We start from the raw sequence: 17174 nt of genomic DNA on the forward strand, positions 1-17174 counted from the left end.
TGGAGAAGACACATAAAAATGAGTTTTAGTAAACTAGTATCAAGTAAATCTTACATAACACGAATACAAACTGATATAAAATGACTGCTTTAAGCACAAAAGCTGTTGAAAATAGGTCTATATTCATATAATGCAAGGGAGATAAACTGATATTTTGTCTAAGCATCGTACCCAAAGACTTGGTCTTACTTTGCCTGCCTCATAAAATATCCAGACATTATCCCTTTAATGCTTTAGCGCTTTCTTTTGTGAACCTGTGATTACTAAAGTGCTCAGATAACCATGCTTGTGTTTATAATGGCATTTGTGGTGAGGCCATGCAGTCTGCTATCTCTCAGACAGAGGGTTTTAACGCTGTCGGGAAAAGAGGTTCCTGAAAGCGTTATTATAGTTCTTATTGAAGGCTGTATAAATGAGTGGGTTGAAGAAGGAGTTGGAGTAACCCAGCCAGAGGAAGACACTCTTCCATATTGGTGGAATGTGGCAGGAGCACAGAGGGGTGATAAGCTCGGTGAGGAAGAAAGGGATCCAGCAGAGGACGAACACACCAATGAGGATGCCCACCATCAGAGCTGCTCGCTTCTCTTTCTGCTCTCGCCACGTCTCACTATCAGTCTGGAAGGTCACGGTGGCATGGCGCACAGTGAACATCATCTGAGGCTGTTGTCTAGAAGCCTCTTTTACCTGAGGGGAAATAGGAGCAAGCCATGAGATGTTAATCAATCTTCATTCACTTTCGCTTCATATGCAGTCATCATTTACTCTCCTTTGTGTTTTTCTAAACCAGTACAACTTTCCTTTTTTCTGTGGAAAAGGAGATGTTAGGCTGAATTATAGCTTCATTCACCATTTACTTTCATTGTATGGTCAAAATATGCAATAAAAGTAAATGTTGACTCAGGCTGCGATTCTGCCTACCATCTCCTTTTGGGTCAGATACACAGGTTTGGAATGACAAAAGTAAATGATGACACAATTTCCATTTTTGGGTGACATATCCATTTAGGATAATATAATGTAAGGCTGCTTATCTTATGCAGTAATATTTGTGATGAACTGGAATAGCCTTGAAAATATCTAGTCTAAGTAAAATATAAAGTCTAAGCTTTTGTACATTCAAACTTTTTAAATAATTCTGGGGCAAGCCCACATTGTGACAATCACCCTTAAAACCAATGAGTTAGAACAGGATCGTAATAGAATACAAAATAAAGTAGAACTTATCTAAAGGGGGTGTCAGGATTACTATTCACAAGGGTGTTGGGAAAGACTCCGAAAAATATACTGAAAAATCAATATGAAGTTAATTGAGAAAGTTAAAAGTTCAAATTGAGTTGGCTATTGAGCTGTTGTCTAAGTTACAATGACTGGGAGAATATGAACAGTCTCATCTTAAAAGAACCAATACGTTCTGCATTTCAAAAATGTTTTATTGCTCAAGAGATTTTCTGCACATTTAAAATGAGTCCTTATCTAAAAGTGTAGTTTAAATAGACAAAATGCCAGTGCATTGGTGTAGACAAAAAGACTGACTTTTGAAATTTTACAATTTACCTCAAATGTTGTGTAAAGAAAAAGCATATCACAACATATCACTTGTACCTCTCCAGCCTCTGCAACTGGAGTAATGGTGTTGGTCCTCTTTGATCCTATACGGAACTTAGCAGCTTTGTATATCTTCCAGTAGACAAACAGTACAACACAGAGAGGCAGATAGAAGGCCCCGAATGTGGAAAAGATGGTGTAAGATGGCTCCTGGCTCACCTTGCACTCCATGTCCTCTTCTGAATATGTCTCACCCCAGCCAAACAATGGGGAGAGGGAAATAACAGATGAAAGCAGCCATGTCAAGCCAATCATCACATTGGAGATCTTCTTGCGAGTCTTTAGGGTATATTCCAGGTGGCGTGTTATAGACCAGTATCGATCAAGGGCTATTGCAGTCACATTCCAAATGCTGGCCGTACAGCACATGACGTCGAAAGATATCCAGACTTGGCAGAGAGCTCGGCCCAGCTTCCAGAGCCGACCATTCAGCTCATGTACCAAACTGAGAGGCATCACCAGCGCAGCCACCATGACATCAGATATGGCCATGGAGGCCACCAGATTGTGGGGCACACGGTGGAATGTTCTGACTCTTAGTATTGTGACTAGGACGAGCATGTTCCAAATAAATGTGGCTACTACAAGCATGGCCAGTAGGGTGAAGGTCAAGACACTGAACACTGTCTGCGGCCTAAGGAAATTTCCATACTTTGAGCTTTGATTGAAGGAGCTGTTCGGAATGCCATCAACCATGTTTTTGAATGCTCTTTTGTCCACTTTAAACCACTTACAAAAGAACTTCACTGGACTGCAACAGCTGTAAAAACAGACACTTTAAATAATTCTGGGTTTCACAGATATTCAATTCACTTGTAACCCTATTGATATGATAATGGATAGCTTGCCGATTGAATGGACTCTTCTACAATATGATACAATGTACCACATGGACATACTGTATACAGTACATTCATATGCCTTACCACATTTAGATGACCTAATAAACAAGGTACACTCTTAGAAGAAATGTGTAGAAAAATGACACAAATTATGTGTAGCACTCTAGATTACACATGTTGTGTCAATATTAGATAAAAATGTGTTGGAAGAATTCAGATGGGTTACACATAGTAAGTAGTGTGTCGTTTTAAAATTAACACAACCTGTGTATTTGTTCACAACATCCAACACAACATGTGTAGAATGATCTTTACTGATTAGATTTACACACTCTGGGCCCTATTTTAACGATCTGAAACGCAAGTAACTTTTTTTTTTAATCGGTTGCCATTTTGAAATTGACGAGAGAATTCCCCTCGCCTAAAAACCGCCTTTCTGCGACGAGAGACGTTGTTGGGTGGAAGTCGTTGGGTGACTGCTAATAAGATTCTTAAGGTAAGTTCTACTTGAAGTCATTTTTACTTGTATTTATGTGCGAAAACTTCATTTTCTGCTGCTGATATATGTGTATACTAGGTTTAGTTTGGTTTCTAAGCGAACTGTTAAGGGCAAGGTACGGTCAGGTTTTTGCAAAACTTCGCGGACAAAAATGTTAATTGGCAATAACGTTAACTGTCCATAGTCAATAGCGTTACACAAAGCACACATAATAAAAATGTTAGAATAAGTAGTTTTCAGAAGAATTTATATTAAAATGTCTGGATTATTTTGCAAACAAAGTTAAACCATGCAAGATTAGGTTAACATGGGACCGCGCTTTTCGCCCTTATTTTCTCAATATTAGCTTTAGACGTCGCCAATGAAAAGTGTAATTGTACCAGTAATGACAAAATAAAACAGTGTAATTGTTGTTTACTTGGTATTGGTTAAGTGTAGCTATTTGCATTCGATATGAAAATAGACGTTAACTGCTATGTGGAAATGTTTTGTCGCCATTTTAGCTGCAGGCTGGTAACTTAGCCTAAATGTTAACTTAAATGTATTGCAAAATAATTCTACAAAATTATAATGCCGCAAAAATTCAAATGATTGCTTGTGCTGGGACTCACGGCCTCTCTCAACTGTCAGAACAGCTCCATGTAGCCTACGCCTGGCCCAAAATATAGCTTATATGGCCTTGATATTGTGTTAGAAAAAAAGAAAGGAAAAAAATGGATCCGAGAAAAGGTAGTTCAGATTTGTAAGGATGCTGGTATATGAATGTGTTGCTGCAGGCTTATTAACTTAAATTGTGATGAGAAATGAATTTAGCTATGGTATCAGCTAATTCTATGTGTAAATGTTGTAAAAATCAGTAAATAAAATATGTATTATGCTGTATTATGTCTAAATGTATGTATATTTTTTATTACACAGCAAATGGACCCATCTGAAGATGATCCTGGGCCAGCGACTCCTGGGTCTTTAGTCACTGGACAACGGACCAAAGCTGTACTTGTTTGTATCTATAAAGACAATACAGAAACATACAAAAATATTTTTCACATCTGTGATGCTTCACAACTTTTGGAAAACTGTTATTCAGAATTCCCCCATTCTGTTCAGTTAGAACGGTTTCTGAAATTTAACAAAGACTTCAATGACTACATTGATTGTGACATCACCACAACTGTGCAAGAATATGACAAATTTCAAGTTCATGTTGCCACTGTGGTCACCTTACAAGTCATCCACATTCAGCCTCCGATTGAAAACATTCAGGTTAGGGCTGGGACGACGCGTCGACGTAATCGATGACGTTGACGCAAATTCGTCAATCGATGACGATTCGTCAGACCAAAACAAAGATGGCGGCGCCGGAGAGTAGAAGCAAAACGAGTGGCTCCTCAGACTACCAGAAGTGCAAGGCGGCACGCACTCGTTCATCTAAAGTATGGGAATTCTTTAATTTAAAAGGAAAAAATTATGTGATATGTCGTCTTTGCAAAATGGAGATGGCTTTCCATTCTAGCACCACGGCAATGCACCAGCACTAGGGCTGGGATGACGTCGACGCAAAAAAATACGTCGACGCAAAATATGCGCGTCGAATTGTCAGACCCAAAACAAAGATGGCGGCGCCGGCGCCAACACGAGTGGCTCCTCAGACTATCAGAAGTGCAAGGCGGCATGCACTCGTTCCTCTAAAGTATGGGAATTATTTAATTTAAAAGGAAAAAATTCCGTGATATGTCATCTTTGCAAAATGGAGATGGCCTTCCATTCTAGCGCCACCCGGTTGCAGCTGCAGATGACAGAGCACCGTAAGTTTCTTTTCAACTCCCCACTTTGCACTCGATGTTGGAGTAGGCTATAATACGTTGTCGACACCTAAAGTTTTCGCTTATAGCTATTAATAATGCGCTTATAGCTATGAATGTCGTGAAAAATACATAGAGGACACTGACAACGCGCTGACAGACAGGACCAAGCAGGTAACATTTAATAAAGTCTCAACTTTCAAATTTGGTCATTCAAAGAAAATTAAGCCATAAATAGGCCAACTATTTTGTGGCTCTTTAATGTGCCGTGACAGATTGCCTCAGTTAAAGCTGCTCGTGAACCGATCATCTTTTCCTTGGTTAATTTATAGCATCAAATAGGCTAAACATGAATGTAGCCTACATCAGAAGGACTGTTGTTTTAAACGCGGAAAGATGTCAGTACAGTAGCCTACAATCCATTATTCAAATTCAAATCCATCGACGTTAATCTTCTCTCTCCTGACTACTTTGTCGGACAAAAATGGCGTATTATGATTGATTGATCAGATCGCCAGTCAATCAAACTCCCGGCAAATGTTTTTTTTTTTTTTTTTTACATTTTATACACCCCCACCCCCGATGAAACAGGTATTACCGGTGTTGTCACAAGTCGATTAATCGAATCGAAATCGAATCGGACTGAAAAAATGAATCGTTAGATTAATCGATGCATCGAAAAAATAATCGCTAGATTAATCGTTTAAAATATAATCGTTTATCCCAGCCCTAATTCAGGTAAGCACTGCAGTAAAACTCTCACTAAATCATTTATTCCTACTAAATCAAAAACTCTTAACAACTTTTGATCTGTTAATTTGATTAGATGGAAGACTCTCCACCATTACAGTCCTTACTGACCAAGAAGGCGTCTGATATAATGGCTGAATATCATCGCACAGGTATGCTATCTACAAGGGAAAGAAAAAAGATCATCACTATCAGCGTCAGTGATCTTGTTGCAAAAAGTGGATTGTAAGTTTATGTTTTAAGGACATATTCTAATCATTATGTTTGTTTTGTTGTTTTAACTTTATTGTCTGTTCAGATTTACTGGACAGAAATTCATCTTTGACACTGGCTTCAACAACATTCTACAACCACATTAAACACATAAAACACATAATAATTGATAAATACATGATTCAATAAAAAACAGTATACATAATTCACAATAACAACCCTAATTGAGAATTTGGTTTAAAACAGTCACTGCCATTGGGACAAATGATTTTTTTAAATATTCTTTCTAGCATACGGTTGTCACGTAGCCTCGCGACTCGAAGGGAGGACTTCAAAGCAGGAGTGAAGAGGATGGGTCTGATCTGAAAACACAACTAGCGCCTTTTTCTCCATAAAATTTAAGAATAGTTCTTGCAATGTACTCTGTTTATGGCCGATAATCTTGTTTGCTTCGTTAATTACTGTGTTAATTTATTCTTTAATTTCATTGTTAAATTTCCATACCATGATACAATATTATAGGTTAAAATGCTTTCAATCATCGATCTATATACAATGGTTAAGATCCTCCTTTCGATGTCAAGGTTTCGCAACTTTCTAAGTAGGCTTAAACGCTGTCTTGATTTCTTATGTACATAGTTCACATTATCCAAAAACGAAAGTTTGTCATCAATGATTGTGCCTAAATATTTAAAATTTTGAACTTGCTCAATCTTTACACCTTTTATAGTTACTTCTTCATATAGAAGGTATAGTTTACATTACTATGTAAAGTCCATGTAGCATAAAGGTGGGGGGGATATTGATACATCATAGCATCACAATCTTTTGTTTAGCATTGCCAAGTAATGATTTTTTCGGGAGTGAATTTCGGTTCATGCTGATGTAAACGAAACAATCTTATTTAGCTGATTGACATATCTGATGCGTGCACAAATACGCCTCAGACAATGCACCATCCCAATATATACACATACACAGAATTACATTATTTCAAAATATCTATCTTGGCGAGTATTCATGCAAACATTATCTGTTATGTCTTAAGTGAATGTTAGGGAAAAAATTATTTGTAACATTATATTAAGTGATGACCCTGAAATGCCCCAGAGTCAGGGTTGACTCAAGCACAGGAATCGACTCTCGGTGTCGAATGTTGCTGTGTCTGAAATCGCTCACTTGTTTACTGATTCTCAAATCCAAACCCTATATGGCGGTTGAGTGCAGTAAAAGCATGGAGTGAACGAAGAGATGCAAGGAATTTGGAGACTGACGAATCCCATAGCAGAACTTTTTACACATACATTTATTACTTACTTTAGAAATAGATAACAGTCATAGTGACTTTAGTTTGTAATTATCCCCATGCCCGCTTTAGTACTGATGGTAGCTTATATTAAAGGAGTAGTTCACTTTAAAATGAAAATTAGCCCATGATTTACTCTCCCTCAAGTCATGGTGTATATGACTTTTATATTATTAAGTTATATTAATAAACACCCTGATGCTAAGTGACCTACTCCTTTAATGCAATAAATATAGATTTCATTTTCCATGGTTATCTTTGTGTTCATAATCATTAAACTAACCATAATAAAAAAAAAAAAAAACACATCAAATAAGTGTGCATTATATATTTTTGTATGTATTGTATAATTGTGAGTATCTTGAACTCTCCTGTCCAAGCACTTTTAAGAGAATGATCATGTGCGTTTAGCACCATCACCCAGCAATTATAATTACATGAATTCATTAAAGAATCCTTTCTTTCTCGTTTACTTAATTCAGACATAATATTTGACTATGGATGTTTTTCATGACTTAAAATAAATAATATGTAGTTTGTATAAAGTTATTCAGCTGTAAATTGATGAAAAAAGTAGTAGGCTACACATTATTTAACTGCGTGTTATTAAATTGTAACTTTTTATAGTAATTTCTTGCATGTGTATCATGTTTTTGTCTCAAACAGTTACCCCTGTACTGCTGACAAGTTGAATTTAGCGAAATCTTTGATTGCAGTGTTTCCCTCTCTAAGTCTCAGCCTTGCTGGAGAGAATGAAGGATATGTAAGTATTAAAATTTAATCTAGCATAATTGAGCTCATAGTTCTGCTGAAATGTGTATTTTATTGGCAAAAGTGTGTTGTTTACAAACTTTCAATAAAATGTGTTTGTAGGAGCATCTATATGACCCTGTGTCCCATAAAGGATTCATCGAAATGAAGCTTCGAAATATGAGGCGGCATCTTGAAGAGGGACAGCGACGCTATCGGAGAAAACGTAAAGCTCCGAGCAGTGTGTCAGCGGGAGCCTCAGTAACATCATCTATCGATGAAGACATAAATGAATGGTTGACTGTCATCAAGAGAATGAAGCCATCATCTGAAAACATCGCCTCCATTAGAACCGCAATGGAAAAGACATTCAGTCATCGTAGGAACTGGATCAGTATGCAGTCACCAACAGTTGGTGACATTTGCCAACAGTACCCCCGTTTCATTGACATGCCATCCCTGGTAAGACTTTTATTTGAATTGTATCAACTCTGTGGCATTGTTTTTAGATTGGATATTTTATAGGGTATGTGTGTGCACTGAGCAAATTATAGTACGGTGGATGTAAAAAATAAATTGGTCACAGTTTTATTCCTTTTTTATTTACTGGAGAGATTTGAATTACTTTTAACCATTATGATGTTTTCTGGAAATAACTTGGATTCTGCTATTCTATTAGCTAGATGCAGAGTTTGGAAAGATGTCTGATGGAAAGGGTGAGATGCTAATCAGAAAATGGGAATCATCAGTTATTCCAAAATTGAAACAGATTGCAGCTTTGGAGAAAGGGAGTGTAACCTTTCTGTTGGATCAACTTTCAACAGGTAATGATGGTAAGTAATAATTAAATGCATAAATATGAAGTATGTCATCTATCAGCTTTGACTTAAACTTTGACAGCCATTTCAACTTGAGCTGGGAGTTTGAGTCATTCATTTAAAAAAAAATTGCACACTTTCTTTAAACTTTTCAGGCACAATTTACCCTAGTGCTTTTTCGTTTTAAAATGAAAACGATCCTCATCTAAACTGGTGTTTCCAGCACCTTTAAGAAAATGATTTCCGTCCACTCTACATGACCAAAAGTGTCACATGACTGTTCATGTGCACTGGGTATGCGTAGGGCACGTGCAAGACTGCGTGCTCCGGCGTTGTGTTTCCCAAAAGCATTGTTAAAATAGCCACCAACGGTCTCCATTAGGGGTGGGTGATCTGGTAATATTATAACGTGATCGATCTTAAAGACGTCCACGATCTTCTTTTCGAGCAAATCGTAGAGATTGCGATCTATGTCCTTGTAATAGCGGGACTTTTATTTTGACGTCGCTGAGAACGCCTGAGAAAGGCAGCGTCTGAGCACATTGCACACATTCTCCATTTTCATTAGTTCACGGTCTCTGTTTAACAGTCAAATAATTTCTAATATGTTATTAGATAGAACTGTTAAACAAAGAATGTAAACAGTATGCGAAAAGGTATTATAGCGTTTGCTTTTATATTATTAGTAACAGCAAGGCAAACACTATTAATACTTTCTCATTTACTGTCAACATTCAGCAAATGCGTATTTATATAATTTAAACAAATCTTGGAATATCTAATAAACATTTAATTTCACAAACCTTGCATATTAAATCGAATCCAGCTGTCAAATATTCTGAAGTGTGCATTTGTAGACTGCATGAACGTGTTAGGCTACTGTCCGTGACGGTCAGTCTGTGTTAATTAGTTCAATTAGCTCAAGTTGTTGTTTAGACAAAAAAATCAATTTACCTTCAACCTAAGATTAATCACTATTTCAGCGTTATTATAATGCATTAATTGGTTAGTTACAGACATAATTTTAACTAACAGTCACCACCACCATCTTATTCTCTTTTACATTAAATAGATGAGAAGTGCTACATCATGCTGCAGGTCCTGACACACTTACTTCCACCAACTGCAGGAAGAGGTGCAGAGTCAAGCCGGTGCAGTGTCAGATCTGCTATTTCATATTTGCTGGACTTTGTACCGGTAATTTTTATTTAGTTATTTATTATGATCTTGAATCTTGGAGCACTGATAATAATTCTATTATCTATTAACATAATTATCTTTAACATGTGCATTGTCAAAAAAAAGTAATTTTGTTTTTCTCTCTGGGTGTTTTATCTCCTCGTCTTCATCTACCTCCATCTCTTTCACAATGCTACACAAAAGCTCTCTACCGATTCATCTATATTTCAATATAGTGTGGAACGAGGATCTCCAGTATATCTGACAGTGGTGACATCGCCACAAGGAGCCAGCAGCCACAACTAGTCTGCATTGGAAATCTGACCAGTGAGTCCCGCCAGTTTGTCATTGTTGCCAAAAACGACAAAGTTGTAATTCCACTGGAAGAGGAGAGCCTAACCTGTGCCTTGGATAAGCTGTTTAAGTTCTTCTGGGTCTACAACCTTTCATATCCTCCCCAGCTTGCTTCAGTTTTTACCTTTCTGGAATATGTATATAACTTGCCAATGTCTAAGACTGTAAGAAGATCCAAAGTTTTGGAGCTTATTAGCAAGCTTCAGGCTTTTGACTAAATCAGCTTGTCATGTACTGTTGTCCAATATGTAAAAAGCCAGTTAGCTCTGAGATCAGGGGACTAATCTGGCATCTTCGCAACGTACATTCCCTATCTGATGGACAGGACTACACCATATTTTGCAGCCAAAATGGCTGTCAGCGTTCATACCATAACATCAACTCTTTTTCTAAGCATCTTGCAAGGGAGCATTCATCAGAGGATAGCTTACTATGCATGGCTTACCAGCTTTCAGAAAGAGATGGGTCAGACAACGTTTTAGACACAAATATCAGCAACAACACTCATTTGACAACAGACACGACATCAGCTGGTGAGGAAAATGCCATTATGTGTTATTCAAAGTCTGATGATGCAGTGTCAGTTACCAGTCATGCAGCTACATTTGCTGCAAAGATGTACTCTTGCTCTAATATAACATTGAGTGATGTACAAAGAAGTGTAACTTGCACTAAAGAACTTTTGGATAGGGCTATTGACAGCCTTCAAGCATCTACCAGTGCATTGTTTAAAAGCTTGGCTGTTCCAGATGACAGTGAGAGGTTTTGTTCATTAATGAAAGAGTTTGAGGCTGCTAAAGAGTGCCTTGACAATATAGATAAACCATATAAAATGACAAAATTTTTTGAAACAGAGTATTCTCTTGTTAAGCCAACAGAGATCTTCTTAGGTCATAGAGCTGACACCATAAAAAAAATGGTATTGCGCAAACAAACACTTGCAGCGGATACATTTCAGTATATTTCCATCCTTGAAACCCTAAGATTTATCTTTGGTAATGAGAGATTTCAGACCCTCTATTTGCAGTCTCATAGAGGAACAGATGGCAAGATGTATGACTATTGTGATGGTGATCATTTTGCAAACCACAAACTGTACAAAACACACCCTAATGCTCTACAAATTCAAATTTACTTTGATGATCTGGAGACTGTAAATCCTCTTGGGGCAAAAACAAAAATCCATAAAATGGGGACGGTGTATTTTTCATTGAGACACTTATCCCCCTGAATATAACTCAAGCTTGGCTAACATTCATCTTTGTCTTCTTTTCAATTCTATTGATAGAGATAAGTATGGCTTCGCAAAAATCTTTGAGCCTCTTTTAGATGACATAAAAGTCCTAGAGATGCAAGGCATTGACATTTTGATAAGAGGAGAAACACACAGAGTATATGGAACAGTCTGCCTTTTAACTGCTGACAATCTGGCTGTTCATGCGCTGTGTGGATATGCAGAAAGTTTTTCTGCAAATAAGTTCTGCCATATTTGCCTTGTTGATAAATCAATTTCACAAACTATGTTTAATGAAGATGATCTTGAAAAGAGAAACAGACACAATTACCTCCAGCATGTTGTGCTGAATGATGTTAGTATTACAGGAATCAAAGAAGACTCGTGCTTGAATACCTTAGAATTTTTTCATGTAACTGAAAATGTAGGTGTTGATATAATGCATGATGTGCTCGAGGGTGTTGCACCTTTAGAATTGAGACATTTACTTCAGCACTACATTTATGAAGAAAAACTGTTGTGCCTGGAACAGTTAAATGAAAGAACAGCCAGCTATGATTATGGGTATTCAAACACAAAAAACAAACCAAGTGTCATCCTTAACCTGAAATCTGAGACAGCAATCAAACAAACAGCATCACAGATGTGGTGTCTCGTTCAAAACTTACCTTTTCTTTTGGGGGACATTGTCAATCCTGAGAGTGTGCACTGGCAGTTGTTCATTGTGTTACGAGAGATATGCAGCATTATATTTGCTCCTGTTGTAACCAGAGGTCTTGCAGTATTCCTGAAACAGCTCATCATAGATCATCATAAATTGTTCAAAGAACTTTATCCTGCTCGAAATCTCATCCCAGAACACCACTTTATGATACATTATCCTAGTATGTTAATTAAATTTGGACCTTTGTCAAAACTGTGGTGTATGAGATTTGAAGCAAAGCATAATCCCCTAAAACGGCAGGTACATGCTGTTTGCAATTTCAGGAATATTTCTAAGACTCTGGCTTACAAAAACCAGGTACAGCAAATGCATTGTTGGAAATTAGGGGACCCGTTAGTTCATACAATATGTGTACCAAATGCATATCCTGTTGTTGTTTGTTCTTTGGAATATGGTGACCAAATAAGAGAAAAACTGAGCTCCTTGTCAGATGCGTCAACAGACACAGTTCATGTGTCAAACTCAGTTAGTTTCTGTGGATACACGTACAGAACTGGGAGCATTCTGATGTCAGCCAGTTCTGAAGACGAACCAATATTTGGGGAAGTTGTCCACTTGTTCCCAAAGGTGGACCAAAACATGTTGTTAGCTTTTTTAAGGACTGTTAAGGTCAAATATTTTGATGATCACTTTTACTCATTCGTTGTGGAAAAGATGGAGGAGTACAGGCTTGTACAAATTCCTACTGATCTGTCAGATTGCCGACCCCTTGATATTCAGACAAGTTTTTTGGATGCTCAGATCTACATCAATCCCAGATACAAAGTATTAACATGATATAATTGTTATCTGCCTTATGAATTTGTGAAACTGTCCTATGCTGGATGTATTTTTCACTGCTTGAAACAGTATCATTATAGTCTGAGTTCTATGAATTTAATTGATATTTTTCATGACAATAAATGTTTTGAATTCATTAATGGTTGTCATTGGTCATTATTTTATATAACTGATATTAGGCCAAAAATGCCACTTTTTTTCTATAGGGTTTTACTGAAGGTGCATTTTCCTGCACATTTTGTGTAGCCACAGACAACACATACTGTGTTAAAATGACACATGTTTAAACATCTTTATGTTAACGTTTCCTGACACATTACTGTGTTAAAATCATTTACACAGTGAATGAGTTAAAATGAACACAAAACTAGTGGTCCTGGAGCTCACCCACGAATGTGTCAAAATTTAACACAGGTTGGGTCATTTTTGACACATTCTTTCTAAGAGTGTAGAATAAGACATTCACCACAGTTTTTGTCAGTCGGTGTATTGTAATAAAAACATGTCCTTATGTGCAAATAGTATTTTTAGCTGAACTGACATGCCAGAGAAAATACCAGTCGGCATCTCTGGTGTGGCAGGGCTGACTTTGAAATGGAAGACTAAGGTAGATTCATACTGAAAACATGTCAGTTTCTGATATGAGAGTTCTGTGGAACACTGATATTAACCCTCAGCTAGATAACCTTTACTCTGTTATAACCTTTGCTATATTCTAGCAGGAAGGTACAAACATAGGGCTCTAATAATTTTTTTAATAATAATTTTTTGAAAGATTAAGAAAAATCAAATTGACTTTTATCCCACTGCCGATGATGAGTGGAATCCTTAGGTAGTGAACTGATATGGGTGTCATATACTCTGCGCTGTAGCTTCAGAAACTATTTTGAGGGACATATTTGTGCTGAAAATTAGATGTTTAAAAGCACTGATAATATTATATATTATTTTATATATAATATGGGTTCTGTATGGATTGTGGAGGCCTAATTCCTTTCTTTAAATGCATTGTTTTATTTGCATTATGATATGTATCTTGCTCATATTTAATGTAAGTAAATTCTTCAATCCATATTTGTAGGTGCTTAAATCAATATTTTAGAACAGGTAGTCATAATTCCAGCTTTGTGACTACATAATCATAGTTCCAGCTTTGTGAATCCAAAATGAATCTGCCACTGGAATCCATTCAGGTTGTGATTGTTTGGAAAGCTAATCGTGCTTTAGAACAATGTCTGTGTGAACACTGGCCAGGTTGATTAAGCATATAAGTAAGACTTGCTTGGAAAGCCCAGGAGCAGCAGCAATAAACATGTCTGAAGAGGCAAATAAACTGAAGAGGCAAATCAGGGTACAGATTAGAGACCAAAATAGCCCTTTTTGCCTTCCATGCCTTAATGGAGAAAAATATATTAAAATATATTAAAAAGATAATATATGCCTGATGTATGTAAAACACCTCAAACTTGAACTTGTGTTAAATATTTTTTGTCTACACTCAAAATCAAACATTAAAGGATTAGTTCAACCCAAAAATGAAAATCTTGTCATCATTTAGCTTTCTCACGCTCCTTTCTAAACCTGACTTTCAAATAAATTAATAATAATAATAATAAAATAGCAGATATTAAGCAAAATTTTAGGGACCATGGTCCTGGAGTAACGTTGTCTCGTTTCAATGTGTACTGTACTAACTGTATATGGTTGAAACGACAATAAAAACCACTTGACTTGACTTGACTTGACACACAGCCTAAATCAACATTCAATTTAATTTTATGGGAAAAAAGATGCAATGAAAGTGAATGGGTATTGAGGCTGTCAGTCCCTAACTTTAAGCCTAAAATCTCTTTTTGTGTTCCAGAGAAGAAAACAAATCATACACATTTGAAATTACATAAAAGTTTGTAAATAATTACATAATTTATATTTTTGGGTGTACTATTCCTTTAAAAGTGTCATACTGAACCACAAAAGACAGTCTTTTAGAAATTGTAGGCATGCGTGGGAAGTTATTATTTTCATTAGCCACATAATTTCCTTTAATCAAATATGAATTATCCAACAGACTACATACTGTAGTGCCCTTATCTTTGAATAATTACTTTACTGACAGCAAAAGCAGTTCAGCATCTGAGAGCTCATACTAATCAGACTGACGTACTTATTCACTCTTCGCAGCTGATTCCTTCAAATGTAAGGTGACAAGGGTTAATTTCAGTGCTTTTACAGACATGCACAGTGACTTGAGGCTCCTTCCCATTGTTTTTGGCAAGTACTTGTTAACCAAGAATCTTGATTGCTTCATGACACTCAATGTAACATAACATGCCAAACCTGATCATTTTACCATAGTTCCCACATTTAAACTTGTAGGAACAAGTAATATCTGTACTTTAGCCAGATATTAGCCAATATCTGGCTAAAGTACATTTTAATTACACTGCTATAACACACATTCACAATGCAATCGTAGTAACTAACAGATGCATTGCAACAATATTTCATTCATCCACACCTGACGAGCTACTCATAAAACTATTAAAATATCTAGGAATAAAGATCAGCATCTTTCTTCTGCCATATCACGTTACAATGTAGTGCAAGATACAGTTACGGCATCTCGTCTACATTACTCTATAACGTTTTCTCTCCCCTCTCCACTTACCTTTAGGAAAGAACACTTTAGGTTCAGCAAAGGGAGTATCGCCCCATTCGGTTGAAAACACTGCCCTGAGTGAACACAGGCTGCTGGGCTAGAGGAGTGCGATACTGCAGCTTTTTCAAGTCATCGCCTCGCAGACCACAGCGTAGGTTGAAGAACATTGTGTTACCCAATGAAATCCCTGTGAGATTGACAACTGAAACGTGTTCTAGTGTACTGTTTGGCGTAAGTCTGATTGCAAAGATATATTGGTACGATTTTTTGCCTTTATTTTATACAGACTTACACTCATGATTAAATCATGGATTGTTTTTGGGACTCGTAGGTAGGCAAACTGGCAGAAGAAAAATAAAGACAATTATTTCTGTGCAAATTGATGCTGATTTATAACACACTTCACGCACGGATGGCTTTGTTCATATGTTAAAGGTACACTCAGTAATTTTTTTCCCTATTAAAAATGTTTAACTCCTTAAAAGATGTGTAGTAATTTTGAAACAAATGTATAAAATCATGACAACTTACGTAAGATGAGGACTGTAGACACATCTGTAACCTAAAAAAAAGCTGCTTTATTCTACATGGGGCAGGGGCTCCCTCACGTTTTAGAATTACATGTTTATTACTGGCTTATTCTCAGTAACCGTCTTGTTATTGGAGACTTTCAATCATAGATTAAATTAATCATGGCTGATTGTGAACTTCTACATTGACGTCTATAAGTGAAAACTATTGATTTTGAATTATGCTGCATCCAGGCCACTAGATCTCAATGTAAGTCAAAGATGACATGAACAAAAAGTTACTGTGTGTACCTTCAAGATAAATAATAATGAAAGCTATAAATAAAAATAAAAACTCCACTTGAATATCTTAATCTAAAGACAAAGTCAACTTTCTTATTACACACACACACACACACACACACACACACACACACACACACACACACACACACACACACACACACACACACACACATATCATGACAACATACGTAAAATGAGGACTAGTCATATCAGTAATCTAAGAAAAGATGCTTTATTCTACAAAAAGCAAGGTTTTAATACTGTATGATAAAATTGAATTTAGCCAGTTTTTGGAGGGTTTAAATGAAGAAATTTGAAGCTTAACATTTGTTAAAGCACTTTCATTAATTATCCTGTTAAAACTATTTGAGCTGTAAAGTTGTTTAAATCAGAATTTTTAGTCATTTGAGGTTTTTATGGTTGTTGACATTACATCATCATGGCAACGAAGTTGCAAAATTGGCTATAACTTTACACAGAAAAGGTTAGTAAATTATTTTAACACACTATAATCATGTTAACATGCATATTGTTTAGGTCTTGTGGCTATACCTTTGAAACTGTGAGTATTTTAACGGTTTAAGGATTTGCTCTGTGACCCGTCATTTCCATTGTAAGAGGCTCATTGTAAACCAGATTTTTGCATTATAAAAAAATAAAGTTATCAAGTGATTATTTTTTTTTTAAACATTTGCAGACATACACGCGAAAAAGTAAAACATATAGATTTAAATTTACGTTACATTTCCTCTTAAAAATGTTTCAGTTCTCCTAACAAAGAAAAGCATATGCTAATCCTAGGTTTTCATATTTTGGCGCTTTTATTAATGTAAATAAGCGCTTT

General features: G+C 36.5%; 1 protein-coding gene and 1 long non-coding RNA gene across 2 annotated transcripts; one reads left to right on the plus strand and one right to left on the minus strand.

Moving 5' to 3' along the window:
* Window positions 1–348: 348 nt before the first annotated feature.
* LOC127645671 (5-hydroxytryptamine receptor 5A-like) lies at window positions 349–2301 on the minus strand. Its single transcript, XM_052129353.1, has 2 exons — window positions 1603–2301; window positions 349–684 (listed from the first exon to the last, which is right to left on the minus strand). The coding sequence occupies exons 1-2, from the start codon at window positions 2299–2301 to the stop codon at window positions 349–351; spliced, it is 1035 nt and encodes a 344-aa protein (XP_051985313.1).
* Window positions 2302–8499: 6198 nt separating this feature from the next.
* Window positions 8500–10335, plus strand: LOC127644800 (uncharacterized). The gene is made up of 3 exons (XR_007970709.1): window positions 8500–8600; window positions 9658–9782; window positions 9969–10335. It is a non-coding gene; the product is annotated as an uncharacterized LOC127644800 (long non-coding RNA).
* The last annotated feature ends 6839 nt before the right edge of the window (window positions 10336–17174 follow it).

The sequence above is a fragment of the Xyrauchen texanus genome, chromosome 6 (genome assembly GCF_025860055.1).
Source record: "Xyrauchen texanus isolate HMW12.3.18 chromosome 6, RBS_HiC_50CHRs, whole genome shotgun sequence".
Classification (NCBI taxonomy): domain Eukaryota; kingdom Metazoa; phylum Chordata; class Actinopteri; order Cypriniformes; family Catostomidae; genus Xyrauchen; species Xyrauchen texanus.